This window comes from Oncorhynchus kisutch, linkage group LG1, assembly GCF_002021735.2.
Source record: "Oncorhynchus kisutch isolate 150728-3 linkage group LG1, Okis_V2, whole genome shotgun sequence".
Taxonomy (NCBI): Eukaryota; Metazoa; Chordata; class Actinopteri; order Salmoniformes; family Salmonidae; genus Oncorhynchus; species Oncorhynchus kisutch.
The window spans coordinates 33,180,065-33,199,493 of record NC_034174.2 but is presented as its reverse complement, the minus strand read 5'-3'; the positions used below and the strand labels follow the sequence as shown (position 1 = coordinate 33,199,493).

General features: G+C 41.4%; 1 protein-coding gene across 1 annotated transcript; it reads left to right on the top strand.

Moving 5' to 3' along the window:
- The first annotated feature begins 1,227 nt into the window (after positions 1 to 1,227).
- LOC109905340 (guanine nucleotide-binding protein G(t) subunit alpha-2-like) lies at positions 1,228 to 17,998 on the top strand. The gene is made up of 9 exons (XM_031820790.1): positions 1,228 to 2,011; positions 9,781 to 9,823; positions 13,530 to 13,671; positions 13,892 to 14,049; positions 14,171 to 14,299; positions 14,473 to 14,602; positions 15,109 to 15,262; positions 15,454 to 15,660; positions 15,912 to 17,998. Exons 1-8 carry the CDS (start codon positions 1,894 to 1,896, stop codon positions 15,642 to 15,644), a joined length of 1,065 nt encoding a protein of 354 aa, XP_031676650.1. The 5' UTR covers positions 1,228 to 1,893; the 3' UTR covers positions 15,645 to 15,660; positions 15,912 to 17,998.
- Positions 17,999 to 19,429: the final 1,431 nt, after the last annotated feature.

Here is a 19,429-nt window from a genome sequence, read left to right as displayed (position 1 = left end):
CATAGTGACACACTTTTTTAATCCAAGAGTTGGATGAGATGTGAATGAACATATTTAAAACTTGTCTAGGGTGTCAACCTCAGTCACTCTCAGATTAACTCAAGTAGTTCATACTGAACAGTGTTCTGGGGACAGTTGGATGTGCATTTATCCAATCACCCTCTTACTTCCTACTTACTTTCAAGGGTCTGACTGGCCGACTAGTCACTCAGGTGAGCAGAGAGGGAAGAGCTATTCTGAAAGAGGGGTGGACTAGTATCATTACACTTGTTCCCTGCTACTGTACCACCAGCACTGCACTGCACACCCCAGCATCTCTCAACCAGCGCCCCTCTCACAGTAAGTGGCCATCTGCTGGCCTAAGCTGTGGCCCAAGATTTAACAGGGGCCTCTGGATAATCTTGTCAACAGATCAGCTACACCAGGCCAATCCCATGATAAAGTAGGTAGCATATAGTCAAAGATCGAAGGGTCAGAATTAGAAAGGGACAACGGAATTGGAGGATGCCCTAATTAGCAACCCGGTTCTAGCCATGAGACCAATCTCTCTTTCTTTCTTTTTCTCTCTTTCACTGCACGTTGAGCAATCTCATAGTATCTGCAGGTGGAAGGGCCAATGTCTGGATTTTTGTCTTCATTCAGCACAGTTAGAGCCACCTACCTAGTTGGTTAACCACAACTACAGCGCCACTCCATTTGAGTTTGTTCACATAAAGTATGAAATGCTATATCAGGTGTATGAAGCATTTTTACATTAGAATGGCCTTTGTTACTCTGTTACAACCAAGCCCAGTCAAACAGTAGCTAGCTGTTCATGGCTCTTTTGTTTTGTCGCAGAGGTAATCCACTTTGGAGTTCACTACATGCAAAGTTATTGGAGATGAAAATTCCTGACAAAATAGATCTATAAAGAACAGATCTATCAATTAGGCACATGCAAGCACAGAAGGCACTGTGCACAGAAGGCACACTACTGAGTACAGTAAATCTCTGTGCTGACCCATGACACAGTTTTCTGAGATGAGTGAAATCTCCCTCTGTTCACATTGTCTCTCTACTCATCTGAGTGCAAAAGGCCAGTGACGTATAATTTATTGTAAGTGGTAGAGCTTGACCAGAAAGGCAACACTGTTGTTTAATGCGTTCTATCCTCAACGGATCACTCAACCCGTGCCAGGAAACGAGACCTGATGCCTGTTAAACTCTCCATCCTTCACCAGCATAGTCACAAAGCTAAGGTCTTACGTTGTAGAAATGCCTTATGATCACACGGCCTTCACAGTCAAATCACAAAGTGACAAATAACGTATTTTCATGGCTCAGATTTGCATGCCAATTGTCACTGGCCATGGAACAAAAATAACACCTGACACCATCTATTTTTGAGTCATACTTGACAGAAGCTGGGCGAGCTAAATTGTGCAAGAGGAAGTCAACTTGGAACATCCATATGTTCTCTATTTCTAATCCACCCATCTCTTTCTAAATCCAATGGAGTTTGCCATTTTTAACCTTCACTTTTGCCCTCTGCTTCATCCTAATTGGATCTAACGGTTCCCATGGGAACGCCAGAAAAAGCCCTACCCAATCCCAACCTGACGGCAAGATGTCAGGTTTAGCGTAGGGGAATTAGGGAGGGCTAACACCAGAGAGGACAGCTTCCCTTAGTCCCCAAGCAGTGATTGTCTGACTGTGTGTCAGTATACATCTCCGGTACCCTCTTCCTCCAGTCACCAACCACGGACTGAGGCCAGGATCCCCTGTTCCCAGCCCCCACCTCTGCCTCCCTCTGTCCCGGTCTCCCAGTGCACCCCTCAGACGCCGGGAGCGGCCGGCCGCATTTCCGTACCACACAGGATCTTGGCTTGAAAGAGTGATAAAAAAAAGTAAAAAATGGGAGCCGGAGGAAGTGTCGAAGACAAGGCATTAGCCGCAAAGTCCAAGGAGCTGGAAAAGCAGCTGGCGGAGGATGCGGACAAAGAATCCAAGACAGTCAAGCTTCTGCTGCTTGGTAAGGAGCTGTTGTGCTTGTGGGGCTTCTTCTGAAAGTGCAGAAAAGTAGAATGGAACACTCAACTGGCTTATGGTCTGTTAGCATATAAACCTGAACAGTGTCTGATGCAAACGCTTAGGATAAGCATAATCTTCTTTAAAAAACTGGGGAAAAAAGATATTGGTTGGAGATGAGAAAGTATGCAACTACAGTATGTGCCCTGTTTTTGGAGAAATAGTCACACCTCTTTTTTTCTTGTCGGAGTTGGGGGGCATTGTATTGGAAATTTCCCAGCAATAAAAGTTACAAATAAGTTTAAGTTTACATTATGTAAACATTAGAGTTTTTGCGATGAGGCAGCCATAACAACCTGTAGCTTAAGCATCAGCCATAGCAAACCTTTATGAGCATAAGCATAATATAAGATTTACATTGGTAGGTTACACTAATGACAACAGTTGTGAAAATTCACTGGTGAAGTTGACATAGTTGTTGTGAAGTCTTTAACACTTTGATATGGTCACTTGATCGGTGGAGCTCTTTTCTCAAGGACATTCTGGAACATTTTCAGTAGCTAAATAGAGGCTCTTGTGGAAGCACCTCTGAAATTATCAGAATTTGGATAAATGTAATACGCGTTTCCATTTGTGTAACACTTCCAGACTTGTGGAAACTTGCCAATGCTGAAATGGTACATTCTAGCGTTGATCCTGACATTGTATCTAAGTCTCCGGTATATATGAAAAGAGTTTAACAGTAAAAGTTATTAAAGTAGTTCATAATCTGTTATATACTGTATTGGTGTTCTGTCTTTGCACATTTACTATATTTGCACATTCAACGTGACCCATGTCACTATAATGGATGCAAACAGATAAACATGTCAAGCTGAAAGTAGCTTACATTAAGTCAGATAAGCCCAGAGTGGCTGCTGCTGTTACCTCAAGACTGAGATGAGAAATCATGAGCTTGTGAGGTCAGAGGTGTAAAAATAAAACATAGTAAAAGGCAATACCATTTCTATTGACCGAAACAACAAGTTCTCTCATACTGACATAATCTGTATGACAGTCGTTACTGTAGTATAGGGTGTATGGGATAATTTAATGTTTCTCAGCAGCAATAAAGTTAATAGGTGAGTAAGTTCCCCTGAAATGGAACGTGTTGATTCATAACTAGGCTACTAGAAGGGAAGTTGTAAGTATATTTCTATATTAGTGACATCAAAATACATTTTGATTCTGAGAAAGGTCTGGAAAGTGTAAAATATGGAGCACTACCTAGCAGGGAATCAGATTAGTGTTAATGTTTGGTTCTGAAAGGATTGGAAGAGCCCTATGTTGTCTTCATAGGTTATGAAACCAGGCTTATATATTTATATATTTCTGTATAAGTGGCCAAGGTTATGAATGTTGACATATCAGATGCATTTTTTCAATAGAGTATGTAAAACAATGAGCCGTAGATACGTGTCATGAGCTCTGGTTATAAATAGGTTTGTGAGAGTTCAGGGGCAGGATTTAGTAAGCTTTTCTCATAGGATCATGGTAACCCAATTATGCTTTCTTTCCTGCCACTTAGACTCCCTGTAATCATTTCTTTAGCACTGGGTTACAACATGGCCCCACCATGCAAAATGCATAGTCAAATGAGACAAAAAAGTAAGGGCCAAGCTAATTGACAAGGGCCAAATAGATCAATACTGCAATTCTGAGGAGCCAAATACAACAAGTACCAAGCCACTAAAAGGTTGCAGACTATAGAGTCAACAGAGGACTTCCAGAGAAACTCAGTTGGGTCAACCATCAGAGTAACCAGAGCTAGCAGCAACAAAGCTCATTAGGATAAATTACAAGAGCCAATTACTATCTGGGCCATAGATCATGCATTTACAATAATGGAGCCAGAACATCCACCTGAGTTTACAACAGATCAAAGATGCAGATGTTACATCCTATACACCATAACCCCTGTCTACACCCCTCACTAACAGTAAATAGGGGCCATGGTCCACATTTTAAAGTAAACAAAAGAGATACAGTGGCAGCTGAAGCAATTGGTCAAATATTGACACATTGCAAAAGTGAAGTCCTGTGAAATGACTGACCCACAATCCAGGTGGCAGTACTGCAACCATAACATTGTGAGTTGAGGCTCTGTGGACGAAAAACAGCAATTTAATGCCATCAAAAGTCATGTCTCCTGTTGCTCCTGCAGAACACAACACAGATGCAACACAGCCAACTCTCTGGCAGAACTATGGAGTAACAATTACTAAACACAGAGTTGTTCTGTATTTTGAATTAAATGTGAAACATCTGTATTACTTTTGTCATATTCAACAACATTTGCTGTCAGAGCTTAGTGTATGATGTGTGTCTTGGGTGCAAGAACAGTGACTACTCAACTCTTGCTTAAAAATAAATAAGCAATTGAACATTGCCTTGGCAGAAGGACATTTTCTGTAGCTTCATGGGTGAGCCACTTTATCTGATACACGGTGCCATCTTCTGGTTCTAAGCTGGAGTTGAGAGATGCTTCGGGTATCAATGACAGATTAGTATTTACAGTATTATTAGGCCAACAGTTTATTTCTGTGTCAGCTCATTATAGTCTTTTCTTTCATCGGGAGGTAGGGATTCAAGAGTTAGGTATAAGTTTAAACTAGGTCTCTGTTTATCTAAAGCAGTTTTAAAACTAAATTGGTGGTGAAGTGTTTTTACAGGATGAAAATATATTTGGCTTCATGGGAAACATGGAACCTCAAGAGACCATCAAAACAACTATGAAATCAGAGAGGCAATTGCTTACAGACATTTGGCACAAATAAAGCATGGATTAGTGGAGACGTGTTGCAGAGACAGCCCCTTAAGCATGGACCCACACATGTTTTTGGACATCTTGTTTTGGTCCTGTCCGGACCGGCGGTCTTTTACTTTGTGTGGTCCGAACAGCCTTGATTTCAACGTCGGACTGGACTGAATCTTAACCAAATTTCACAAGTTTGGACAACACAGTACAGTAGAGCACAGTACATTACAGTACAATAGATAACATCTAAGTATAGTGTACAGTACAATAGAGCACAGCAGAGCACAGTACATTACAGAACAGAAAATAAAAGTTCAGTACAGTACAGAAGAGCACAGTAGAGTGAAGTACAGTAAAGTTTAGTAAAGTTCAGAACAGCAAAGTACAGTATAATGCGCTCTACTCTAATGTACTCTACTGAACTAAACTGTACTCTACTGAATGAAACTGTACTGCATTGTGCCCTACTTTACCGTACTCTACTGAATAAAACGACTGTCCTGTACCATACTGTACGCTACTTTGCTGTGCTGGGCTGTTCAAGCTTCTGAAACATAACCTAAACATCTATCTGTTCAGATTTCAGATTTGTATTTGTTTGGGTGCAGAGTTTATTAGAATAATGCCCAGCAAGGTCTGCAAGTGTTTGTTTTTACATTTTGGCCATTCAGCAGACGCTCTTATGCAGAGTGCATTCAACCAAGGTAGATAAACAACAACATATCACAATCATAGCGACAACAAAAAAAGATCTGTAACTGTTGCTAAGAATGTTATTGTAGTTGAAGTGGTCTGTTGGATAATTCCATAGGTTGGACTACTTTGAACTAGCCTGGCTGACTTGACCCATGTCACTCACAGCGCAGGAAGAGTTGTGACACACATTAATATTTGTTAATGCAATATTTGTTCAGAAAATCTGTGACGGGTTTGATTGGTTCTCTCAAATGTTTTTTTGTTGAAAATCCAACTGTTGTAATAGAAGGGGGTGGAGCTCAGGGGCAGTGTGTGACTGTGGTTGTTTGTGAGAAAGACACAAAGGAGAGCCAATCAGTAAAAGCACAGCCACCTTTCATTATCGACACATTGTGCTGACAACATCAAAAGAGCCATTCAGGAGGACTTGAGAGTTAGGTCTTAGCCAGACTAACTTTGAACATCGTCGTTGCCAGTTTTAAAGCTTTTGATCTTCAGTTGGCTCCTCTTTCCTTTATGGATTTAAAAATAATTATTGTGATATAATGCTTACTTCATTGTGCAGTGGACATTTGTCATTGTAAATTTCCTACATTGTAAATAATAGTGAAGACATCAAAACTATGAAATAACATTCATGTAGTAACCAAAAAAGTGTTCAACAAATCAAAATATATTTTAGATTTTAAATTCTTCAAAGTAGCCACCCTTTGCCTTGATGACAGCTTTGCACATTATTGGCATTCTCTCAACCAGCTTCATGAAGAATGCTTTTCCAACAGTCTTGAAGGAGTTCCCACATATGGTGAGCACTTGTTCCTTCACTCTGCGGTGCAACTCATACCAAACCATCTCAATTGGGTTGAGGTTGGGTGATTGTGGAGACCAGGTCATCTGATGCAGCACTCCATCACTCTCCTTCTTGGTCAAATAGCCCTTACACAGCCTGGAGGAGTGCTGTGTAAGGGAGGAGTGCTGTGCCTGGAGGAGTGCCTGGAGGAGTGCCTGGAGTGAGTGCTGTGTACACAGCCTGGAGGAGTGCTTCTACACCTGCATTGCTTGCTGTTTGGGGTTTTAGGCTGGGTTTCTGTACAGCACTTTGAGATATCAGCTGATGTACGAAAGGCTATGTAAATACATTTGATTTGATTTGATTTGATTTGTTGGATCACTGTCTTGTTGAAAAATAAATGATTGTCCCAATAAGTGTAAACCAGATGGCATGGCGTATCGCAGCAGAATGCTGTGGTAGCCATGGTGGTTAAGTGTGCCATGAATTCTAAATAAATCACAGACAGTGTCACCAGAAAAGCACCTCCACACCATCACACCTCCTCCTCCATGCTTCACAGTGGGAACCACACATGTGGAGATCATCCGTTCACCTACTCTGCGTCTCACAAAGACACGGCGGTTGGAACCAAAAATCTCAAATTTGGACTCATCAGACCAAAAGGAGAGATTTCCACCGGTTTAATGTCCATTGCCCTTTAGTAGTGGTTTCATTGCAGCAATTCGACCATGAAGGCCTGATTCACGCAGTCTCCTCTGAACAGTTGATGTTGAGATGTGTCTGTTTACTTGAACTCTGTGAAACATTTATTTGGTCTGCAATTTCTGAGGCTGGTAACTCTAATTAACTTATCCTCTGCAGCAGAGGTAACTCTGGGTCTTCCTTTCCTGTGATGGTCCTCATGAGATCCAGTTTCATCACAGCACTTTATGGTTTTTGCGACTGCAAAGTTTTGGACATATTCCGGATTGACTGACCTTCAAGTTTTAAAGTAATGATGGTCTGTCGTTTCTCTTTGATTTTTTTTAGCTGTTCTTGCCATAATATGGACTTGGTCTTTTACCAAATAGGGCTATCTTCTGTATACCACCCCTACATTGGCACAACACAACTGATTGGCTCAAATGCAATAAGAAAGAAAGAAATTCCACAAATTAAATTTCAACAAGGCACACCTGTTAATTGAAATGCATTCCAAGTGACTACCTCATGAAGCTGGTTGAGAGAATGCCAAGAGTGTTGCAAAGCTGTCATCAAGGCAAAGGGTGGCTACTTTGAAGACTCTCAAATATAAGATATATTTTTATTTGTTTAACACTTTTCTGGTTACTACATGATTCCATATGTGTTATTTCATAGTTTTAATGTCTTCACTATTATTCTACAATGTAGAAAATAGTACAAATAAAGAAAAACCCTGGAATGAGTCGGTGTGTCTAAACTTTTCAACTTTCATTCAGAACCGAAAATTTACCTGATTTCAACGTCAGGAAAAAACATATTTTCACCTTTTATTTAAAGGATGGGCAACCGGCTGTTTTATTGTCACATATATTGGATAGGTGCAGTAAAATGCGTTGTTTTAAAGGGTCAGCCATAGTAGTACTGCACCCCTGGAGCCTTGCTCAAAGACACATTTTTCACCTCTCGTATTCAAACCAGCGACCTTTCTGTTACTGTCCCAACTCTCTAACCTCTAGGCTACCTGCCGCCCTAATAGTAGAATACAGATGCAATTTCAAAATTTGGTTGTGCATCAGTCTTCCTATTGTTATGTCAGTCACTGAGAGTCACTCAGTTAGCTAAACATTTTAGTCTAGCCGGCTATCTAAACGTAGTAATCATGGTCAAATTACCGACCGGCGGGGCCTCATTGATTTTGTTAGTCACTTTCACTCAGATATAATATATTTTTTAATGGAAAAATGACTCTCCACCCTATGGCAACGTGTATAATTGCAAAATAAATGCTGTAAAACTGCAAAATTATATCTCCGCCCCATGGAAAACTGTGTAGAATTGCAGCAAACTTGCTTTAAAATTGTAACATGTTCAATGCCCCATGGCAAAATGTGTAGAATTGCAGGAAATTAACTCAGTTTTGTCCCTACACTGTCAAGAGGGGGTCCACTAAAATGTTTTGCTCACAAGGTGGAGAGGTAAACAAAATTCCACTTAGTGCCCCCAAAAGGCTATAGGGCTGGCTCTGACTGCATGTGTGGGTATGAATGCTGGTACACAGACCTGCGAGCCACTGCGGCTCCTCATGAGGAGTTTTCCTGGCGTCCCCCACCCCCATCAAAGTTGCCTATCCTTTGTTCAGAACCTAAAATGTACCAAACTTCAACGTCTGGAGAATACGTCTTTTCAACATAATTTTGCCTACTGGGAGACTTCTGGTTAATACCTTAAACCTTTACCTACACATAAGTAAGAGAAGAATCAGCAACAGAGTGTAGAGGAAAACCAACCATCCTGCAGATATTAAACAGTTGTGATAACTGACATGAGGTCAAGAAGACAGAGCAGTGACGTCTTCGCTTATCGGACAATCCTCTGAGAGGCTTTTCAACCTCAGGCCTCCTTACCCAAGGCCTCTCAAATCCCTCCATTTAGGCCTGAGCTAATAAGGTCACTGGCCTCTGCTAAACCATTGGGACAGATGTCAATCACATTAGCCATAAACCCTTTCATACGCCCAATTCAAAATAGTCAGGAATCTTAGATGGCCCCCTTGAGGTGGTGTGTGGAACAACAAATCAGCTCGTGGTGACAATCTCGTTTGATATAAACCCAGTGAAATTTGCTTACTGGTATTATTACATTAAAATTCACTGCTCATCTAAGTCTGCCCTACGGCCCAGAACTTGTTTACTCTGTTCCTATTCCCCCCCAACTAAGTGTGTTGTTACAGTTCATGCAGAGAAATGGGCTAAGCTGTTAGTGTAGTGTGTGATGGGAAATGTCCTATAGGATATGCAATGGTACAAATGCAACAACAACATGCAGAAACAAAGCTAAACACAAAACAGAAGATCATGATAGAACGGATGTGAAAGAACTGTAACTGTCACTTTTGCAACACCACTGAATGCTTGTCATGTCGTGTGTCTAAAAGCACTGGATCTGTGGCAGTGGAGGGGAGGGGCAACTGCTGACGTTCCTCTTTCACTATGTGCCATCATTATGAATCTCTTTGCTCATGCTATGTTTCAGCCCTTGGGTTCCCTTTAACCAACTACAGGGTGAATGATGATGATTTTTACCTTTATTTAACTAGGCAAGTCAGAACAAATTCTTATTTTCAATGACGGCCTAGGAACAGTGGGTTAACTGCCTGTTCAGGGGCAGAACAACAGATTGTGCTTGGGGGTTTGAACTTGCAACCTTCCGGTTACTAGTCCTACGCTCTAACCACTAGGCTACCCTGCCGCCCCAACGTGGGAAAGCCCTTGTAACATATCTACTTCTTAATTTGTTTCACCAGGTGCTGGTGAGTCTGGGAAGAGCACAATTGTTAAGCAGATGAAGTGAGTATAACAAAACAAATGCATTGTATCTCTCATTCCTCCTCACTCACATGCAGGCAACCTTGTCCAAATACTGTAACATCACTCTAAAAGGTATAAACTGGGTGTTCAACAAGATGGACTAAGTTAATAGCTCATAATCACAACAGAATTAACCATAATATAATAGATTGTGGTGGCTGCAATTGACATGTACCCTTACAGAACAAAACACTTGCTGCAACATGCAACAAGTACCAGTTCTTGCCACTAGTGATTTTTGGTATGTACACTGCTCAAAAAAATAAAGGGAACACTAAAATAACACATCCTAGATCTGAATGAATGAAATATTCTTATTAAATACTTTTTTCTTTACATAGTTGAATGTGCTGACAACAAAATCACACAAAAATGCTCAATGGAAATTAAATTTATCAACCCATGGAGGTCTGGATTTGGAGTCACACTCAAAATTAAAGTGGAAAACCACACTACAGTCTGATCCAACTTTGATGTAATGTCCTTAAAACAAGTCAAAATGAGGCTCAGTAGTGTGTGTGGCCTCCACGTGCCTATATGACCTCCCTACAATGCCTGGGCATGCTCCTGATGAGGTGGCGGATGGTCTCCTGAGGGATCTCCTCCCAGACCTGGACTAAAGCATCCGCCAACTCCTGGACAGTCTGTGGTGCAACGTGGCGTTGGTGGATGGAGCGAGACATGATGTCCCAGATGTGCTCAATTGGATTCAGGTCTGGGGAATGGGCGGGCCAGTCCATAGCATCAATGCCTTCCTCTTGCAGGAACTGCTGACACACTCCAGCCACATGAGGTCTAGCATTGTCTTGCATTAGGAGGAACCCAGGGCCAACCGCACCAGCATATGGTCTCACAAGGGGTCTGAGGATCTCATCTCGGTACCTAATGGCAGTCAGGCTACCTCTGGCGACCACATGGAGGGCTGTGCGGCCCCCCAAAGAAATGCCACCCCACACCATGACTGACCCACCGCCAAACCGGTCATGCTGGAGGATATTGCAGGCAGCAGAATGTTCTCCACGGTGTCTCCAGACTGCTGGAGGTCATTTTGCAGGGCTCTGGCAGTGCTCCTCCTGCTCCTCCTTGCACAAAGGCGGAGGTAGCGGTCCTGCTGCTGGGTTGTTGCCCTCCTACGGCCTCCTCCACGTCTCCTGATGTACTGGCCTGTCTCCTGGTAGTGCCTCCATGCTCTGGACACTACGCTGACAGACACAGCAAACCTTGCCACAGCTCGCATTGATGTGCCATCCTGGATGAGCTGCACTACCTGAGCCACTTGTGTGGGTTGTAGACTCCGTCCCATGCTACCACTAGAGTGAAAGCACCGCCAGCATTCAAAAGTGACCAAAACATCAGCCAGGAAGCATTGGAACTGAGAAGTGGTCTGGTCACCACTTGCAGAACCACTCCTTTATTGGGGGTGTCTTGCTAAATGCCTATAATTTCCACCTGTTCCATTTGCACAGCAGCATTTGAAATTTATTGTCAATCAGTGTTGCTTCCTAAGTGGACAGTTTGATTTCACAGAAGTGTGATTGACTTGGAGTTACATTGTGTTGTTTAAGTGTTCCCTTTATTTTTTTGAGCAGTGTATTTATTTGGACAGTGAAGATAAACATTTAATTTGGCTCTATACTCCAGCATTTTGAATATATGAGGCGGCAGTACAGGATTTCACCTTTTATTTTAAGGTATTTTCATACCTTTTTTTAGAAATGAATGCACTTTATGTATTGAGTCCCCACATTTGAAGGTTTCATAGTACACTATATATACACACAAAAGTATATGGACACCCCTTCAAATTACTGAATTTGACTATTTCAGCCACACCTGTTGCTGACATGTGTATAAAATCAAGCACACAGTCATGCAATCTCCATAGAAACATTGGAAGTAGAATGGCCTTCCTGAAGAGCTCAGTTACTTTCAACACGGCACCGTCATAGAATGCCGCCTTTCCAACAAGTCAGTTCATAAAATGTATGCCCTGCTAGAGCTGCCATGGTCAACTGTAAGTGCTGTTATTGTGAAGTGGAAACGTCTAGGAGCAACAACGGCTCAGCAGCGAAGTGGTAGGCCACAGAAGCTCACAAAACGGGACTGCAGAGTGCTGAAGCGTGTAAAAATCATCTGCAACACTCACTACAGAGTTCCAAACTGCCTCTCGACGCAACGTTAGCACAAGAACTGTCTGTCGGGAGCTTAATGAAATGGGTTTCCATGGCCAAGCAGGCGGATACAAGTCTAAGATCCCAATGCGCAATGCTAAGCGTCGGCTGGAGTGGTGTAAAGCTCGCCGCCATTGGACTCTGGAGAAGTGGATACGCGTTCTCTGGAGTGATGAATCCCGCGTCACCATCTTGCAGTCCGACAAACAGATCTTGGTTTGGCAGATGCCAGGAGAACGCTACCTGCCCGAATGCATAGTGCCAACTGTAAAGTTTGGTGGAGGAGGAATAATGGTCTGAGGCTGTTTTTCATGGTTTGGGGTAGGCCCTTTAGATCCAGTGAAGGAAAATCTTAACGCTGTAGCATACAATGACATTCTAGACGATTCTGTGCTTCCAACTTTGAGGCAGCAGTTGGGGAAGGCCCTTTCGTCTTTCAGCATGACAATGCCCCTGTGCACAAGGCATGGTCCATACAGAAATGGTTTGTCAAGATCGGTGTGGAAAAACTTAACTGGCCTGCACAGAGCCCTGACCTCAACCTCATTGAACACCTTTGGGATGAATTGGAATGCCAACTGCAAGCCAGGCCTAATCGCCCCATATCAGTGCCTGACCTCACTAATACTCTTGTGGCTGAATTGAAGTCCCCGCAGCAATGTTCCAACATCTAGTGGAAAAACCAACTCCATATTAATGCCCATGATTTTGGAATGAGATGTTTGACCAGCTTTGGTCATGTAGTGTATTTGGACAAATTCACTTATAGTGTATCGCATTTAGTCAAAAGTTTAGCATTTGGTCCCATATTTCTAGCACGCAATGACTACATTAAGCTTGTGACTACAAACTTGCATTTGCAGTTTGTTTTGGTTGTGTGTCAGAGTTACAGATGCACAAAGATCATGCCACCAAAACATACCTCTCGCCATTACCAATAACAGGGAAGGTTCATATTTTTGGTGGGGAATAATTATTTATGCTTCTTTTTCACTCATCTTTATTCACTCATCATTCATGATTGCGCGTAATCATGTTAGCATCCACATTAATGTAGAAGTGTTTAGAAACATATTATATTCTTATTTACAATAAAAGTGACTCCAAAATGACACAATACATTATTTAACATTCATTGCTTTTGGGCACAACAATCCAAAACACAACCAAAACAAACTGCAAATGTATCCAACAAGTTTGTAAAGTCACAAGTTTCATGTGGTCAATATAAGTGAATTTGTCCAAATACCATCAAATGGAAGGACTAGATACATAACATGCTTTCATTTCTTTACTGTAAACCAGATATGTATGAATATACTCTCAATTAAAAAGTGACATTCTGTACTGTCACCTCATATAAAACATTTGATATCAAATCCAAAATGCTGGAGTAGAGCCAAATGAAAAGTTATCTTCACTGTCCAAATAAATACATAGGGGAGTGCATAATGTCAGTTGTATTTGAAACTGTAATTACAACCCAACTGTTTTCTTCCTCTTATGTGGGGTAGAATTCTCCATCAAGGTGGTTATACCAAAGAAGAACAATTGGAGTTCAGGGCGATCATCTATGGTAACATCCTGCAGTCTGCTCTGGCCATCATCAGAGGCATGGAGATGCTGTCCATTGACTTTGGATCACCAAAAGGAAGTGTGAGTTCCACTCTGCATCTTTAACCTCTTCTGATCCTCCAAACAGACAATGACACACACTGATAGACATTGACACACCAGCAGAAGTTTTGGTAATTGCATGTTATTCCAATAGAAAGAACAACAATACATTGTTAGCTTAGCGAATTAGCTACTTTAGAATGGAAGGAAATTTAAGTTTTAGTAGCGGTAAAACTCACCATTTGACTTCATGGTGCAGGAAGACGGGCAGAAGCTGTCCAACCTGTCAGACTCCATTGAAGAGGGCTCCATGCCCCCTGAGCTGGCTGATGTCATCAAGAGGCTGTGGAGTGACAGTGGTGTCCAGGCCTCCTTCGAGAGAGCAGCCGAGTATCAGCTCAATGACTCTGCTGGCTAGTGAGTGTCACAGCAACTGTTATAGTCTGTTATGACAGTCATATCTTTGCTGGTACGTGTGAGAGTGATTATGTGGGTCTGGGGGTGTGGATGTATGCTAAACTGAAATCTCGCTAAACAGCTACCTTGGAGAATTGGACAGAATCACAAAGTCTGATTACCTGCCCAATGAGCAGGACGTGCTGCGTTCTCGAGTCAAGACAACCGGTATCATCGAGGAGCAGTTCTCCTGCAAAGAGCTGCATTTCAGGTGAGGGAATGTTTGCCAAGCATGGGAGACCACAAGCGGCCAATAGTGGATCTCCCATACATCCTTGTAGCGTGTTAATTCCCTTTGATCTTGGGTTTGATTTTGCACAATCACCGGTTAAGTCTGTACAGTCAGATGTTAACATCTCACTTCTTTAACCTCTCTTCTGACAGGATGTTTGATGTGGGCGGCCAGCGGTCGGAGAGAAAGAAGTGGATCCATTGTTTCGAGGGTGTAACCTGCATCATCTTCTGCGGAGCCCTCAGTGCTTATGACATGGTGCTCGTAGAGGACGATGAAGTGGTGGGTTTGGTTCTACAGTTGACATCTGAAAGGTCCATTAGTTTGTAACAGTTGTGGCCTTTTATGCCCAAATTCTGTATTTTTGTACTGTTTAGTTCCAGTTCTCTTTTTTACGCTGTGATCAATTTGGTATTATTGAAAGAGCATCATGATTTCTGATTCTAACTGAAGAGTATTTTCTCCAGTCTGACTTTGAAGTAAACAATGGATTATTCAGTCACAAGGTTACATAACTCTACTATCCCATCACATGTTAAAGTCCCTAAGGACATAGCTCAGATGACTAAACATTATGATTGCGTCACAGTCCTATGCCTGATACCACCACCCCAGTTCAAGCACAGAAGACATGTAGAGTTGTGTTTGTGTGATAGTCAAAGGCCCAAAATAGGAAGAAAGATCATATCTGTGGTTTAGAGTAGTTATTATACTAATCCAGCCTGAGGGAGGATTGATGAAACAGAGATTGTTGGCACTTAACCTAACTTTCCTACACTTCTCCACAGAACCGTATGCATGAGTCTCTCCACTTGTTCAACAGTATCTGCAACCACAGGTTCTTCGCCACCACCTCCATTGTGCTCTTCCTCAACAAGAAGGATCTTTTTGAAGAGAAGATCAAAAAGGTCCACCTCAGCATCTGCTTCCCAGACTACGATGGTAAGAGTAACCACAAGTAAAAACAGCATAGTACGATTTCCCACGAGCAGGAATGATGGAAACGTTCTGTCTCTTCTTCTGCAATATGATGTAGCAGCAAGATAAACAGAATAGGTACTGTCAATTTCATCACCTACAATTTTAAACAAATGAGAACCACTTTATAAGCTGCCCGCTTTCTCTACCACTAGGCCCCAACACATATGATGATGCCAGTGACTACATCAAGAAGCAGTTTGAGGAGCTGAACATGAAGAAGGGTGTCAAAGAAATCTATTCCCACTTGACCTGCGCCACGGATACAAAGAACGTGGAGATTGTGTTCGGAGCCGTGACAGACATCATTATCAAAGAAAACCTAAAATCTTGCGGTCTGTTCTAAGCAGATACACAAAGAGGTACAGTAGTTATTGCGTTGGTTCTTGAATTCCAAATCGACGCCTAGCCTGTACAGACACTTCTACTAGATTTGGACAAATCAGATAATAGACTTGCCTCAGACTAGGTGAAATTTTCACCATGATGGATACACCCATCCAATCTTTTCAGATTTAAAGTGCCTCAAGGGTAGGTTCAATTTGGAATTCAGCATCTTATTCTTTTATGTTCTTTTTTTTGCCTAATTTAAAAAAAACTTTCTTCCTCACAGATTGTATTTTTCCCCTCTTCCCTTCACTTGGATTCATGTTGAAGTTGAGCAGTAGGAACAGAAGGCACAACAGAAGGCTTTGTAATGTCATAAGACTCTTCAATTCTACACTATCCCTTCATTCCTAACTCAACACCCTAAATTATGGGTAATGATGGCAAATACTAAGAAAACAGCCCCAAACTTACTCCAAAGGGAGTCAACACATGTCCAACAAATCGAACAAAGATGGCAACATGTTCCTCACGGAGACAATGTGGATGATGTCCTTTAGATGGAAATGTGGATAAGAAGTCAGAAGAACAACCGAATGAACACGTTTGATATTAGGTACTTTATTAGATATTATGGGGTTATTTCTGGCTCTTAAATGGTTTGTGTTGAAGAAAGTGTAGAAAGCTGCTCATGGAATCCAATTGATAAACTTATGAAAGGATACATTTTGAAGTGATCCATCTTACTCAACATGGTCAGAGTGAAGTCCTTTCCAATTACACTGTTCTTGCCCAATGATTTTTAATGTTTATATCTAGTTCTGTTTGGATATGCTTACTGTTTCGCACCAGATGTAACACAGTAAAAAGTTATTCAGCTAATTTCAATCAGCGAGTTCAAATAGCTGAAATTTAAGAAAGAAAGTACCATCAAAACAAGTTAGCAATGTATTTTGTAAATAGGGGACCTTAAACATTAATATTCGAATACGTTATGAAAATGTTCAACATCAGTGACATGTTTAGTGATGTGCATGTATATTCCATTTTGACTACTGACAAATGAACCTGTAACTGACCGGTCTTGTGAAAGATAAACATTCAAAATAAAAATGTATACATAGCAACTGCCATTTCCGCATGTCATCATTCTTTGTTTTTTTTTTCTACAAAGATATGTGATGTGACCTTCATACAAAGTTGATTTACTGTTTAAAGGAATACTTTTTTTTTAAATGTGAGGTGAGCGAGCAAATAAAAATATGAACATGTAAAATAAAATTTCAACCCCTTGTAAAAAAAACGAAACAACATTAATACAAACACCTTACCAAGACATTTTTGCCTTTTTGTATAATGGTTTTGAAATTCACACTCACAGGGACCACAGTTTGAGTCCTGGTTAGGGTCCCCCTCTAATGAACTACATTGATGTTAAGTTTTGTAGCCACATAATGAATGCTCGACTTGGACTGTTACCATTTAGGTGCAGGATACCTACAATACTATTGAACTAAAATTCTATAAAGACGAACAAGAGCTCAAGCATTAGAACATTTGAGGTGCTGGTGCTCAGCTCAGCTCCGGTGAGCTCCTGTCCAAGTCAAGCACATAATCCAAAAGGAAGGCTACAGGTAATCTTTTTTCCTAAAATTACTGTTTGCGATTTACAAATGATTACTTTGATTAACCACGCTTCAACTGAATTCAACCGAACCGAATACTACAAGGGCAAAGTGAATAATTTAAAATATTAAATTCATATGAATCACAATTTTAAATGTATTTAACCTTTATTTAACTAGGCAAGTCAGTTAAGAAATGATTATTTACAACGACGGCCTACCCCGGCCAAACCCGGATGACGCTGGGCTAATTGTGCGCCACCCTATGGGACTCCCAATCACGGCCGGATGTGATACAGCCTGGATTCGAACCAGGGACTGTAGTGACGCGTTTAGCACTGAGATACAGTGCCTTAGACCACTGCACCACTCGGGAGCTCAATTGTCCCGTCAAAAAAATGTTTGGGGATGAAATGTGAAACGGGGCATCCGTTAAACAATAAATTAACTTTGTTAGACCTAAGACTTAAATGTGTGTTGTATGACATAACCCCCATTGCAGGTGGTGTTGTCAACCACTGACTCATATAACCTTGTGGAGAGATATACAATACAAACAAACATTTATATGACACTATATGATAATTACTGGTATAATAAGTCAAGTCTTTTACAATCTTGATTGTAATTGACACTATTGAATAATTAAAAGACAAGTTTGGGCCACATTCCATTTTAATGCAAGAAGGAACATTCAGTGTGTTCAATTTAGACAACTGTTCAAATGTCCATTTAGCAATAGTTTTTTGCTTGCTTATATATTTTGTAGGTTAACTATGTATTTTTATTAATGTTTTTTGTAACTTTCTACAGAAGCCCAGAGGACATATGAATAAAAATACAATTCCCTCCTTATGCCGAGATCATGACTTATGTATTTATCTCATGATTTCTACATAACAAAAGTTGTTTTGTCGAGATCACCAAAAGTAGCACACATCATCCATTCATATGTGCAGATGCACGATAGCCCCCTAATCAAGGAGCCCTGTGGCTGCGTTGAAGGTAATGCGGGGCATTTAAGCCCTGAATGCTGCCTGACAGGCAGCGGCATCTCCCAGGCTGCGTGCTGCCCCGAAGACCACAGCCAATCTCATGCAAGGAACAACGTAACTAACTAGGCTAGTCTTGTGAGCTCGCTAGTTAGCTAGGTAGTCCTGTTAGCTAGCTAGCTAACTTGTTATATTGCATAACTGATGTGTATAATTATAAAAAGGTAAATTAATATAACATTTACAGTGAGTGATGTCCATTCCTGACAGGCTGATCAGATTCAATTTCAGCCTTAGAGGCTGATAAATCAGGATGTTGCCTTGTAGGCGGTTTCATATGTAAGGTTCCTTGCAGACAGCCTACAAGGCAGCATCCTGACTGATCAGCCTCAGACACTACTACTGAATTTTATCAGCTGGCCAGGAATAGAGTGCACCCACTCTTGATCATATGCATAATGCACCAATTGCTAATCTGCCGGCAAGGAGCTTCACCTATGGAACAGAAGGAGTTTTACCTATGAAACAACCTACAAGGCAGCATCCTGATGTTTCAGACGGAGGCTACTTTTGAATCTGATCAGCCTGTCAGGATTAGAGCTCACCCACTCTGTAAATGTAAATATTATCCATAAAACAAAGTGGCCCTTACAATACACATATCAGTTATGCAAGCTAACAACCAGCATAGATAACAAGACTACCTAGCTAACTCGCTCAAAAGAGTAGCCAAGTTAGCTGCGTTGTTGCTTGCATGCGATTGGTTGTGGTCTTTGATGTGGCATACAGCCTGGGAGACAGAGGTGCCCGTCAGGCACCATGAGGGCTTAGCTGCCACATGAGCTTTTAGCTCAAGGTAACATAGAATGTTATCAAGCTAACTTATAAACGGATAATGAGCTCAAAACACAAATGAAAGCATGAGGTTAGTATTAAATGTACCATCCCTCAGTGTAGCAATCAATAAAAACGTATGCGCTGATCCACTGTGGGCTCTGCCACCCCAGTCATACTGTTATTCAATAGGTCTACTCCTATTTATATAGTTTCTCGTGATCTCAACAAAACAACTTTTGTGATCGACATAATGAGGGATTTAAAAAAATATATTCATATGTCCTCTGGACTTCTGTAACTTTCCCCAGGCCTTTGCTATAAATAAGAAGATATTTTCAGTCAACTCACCT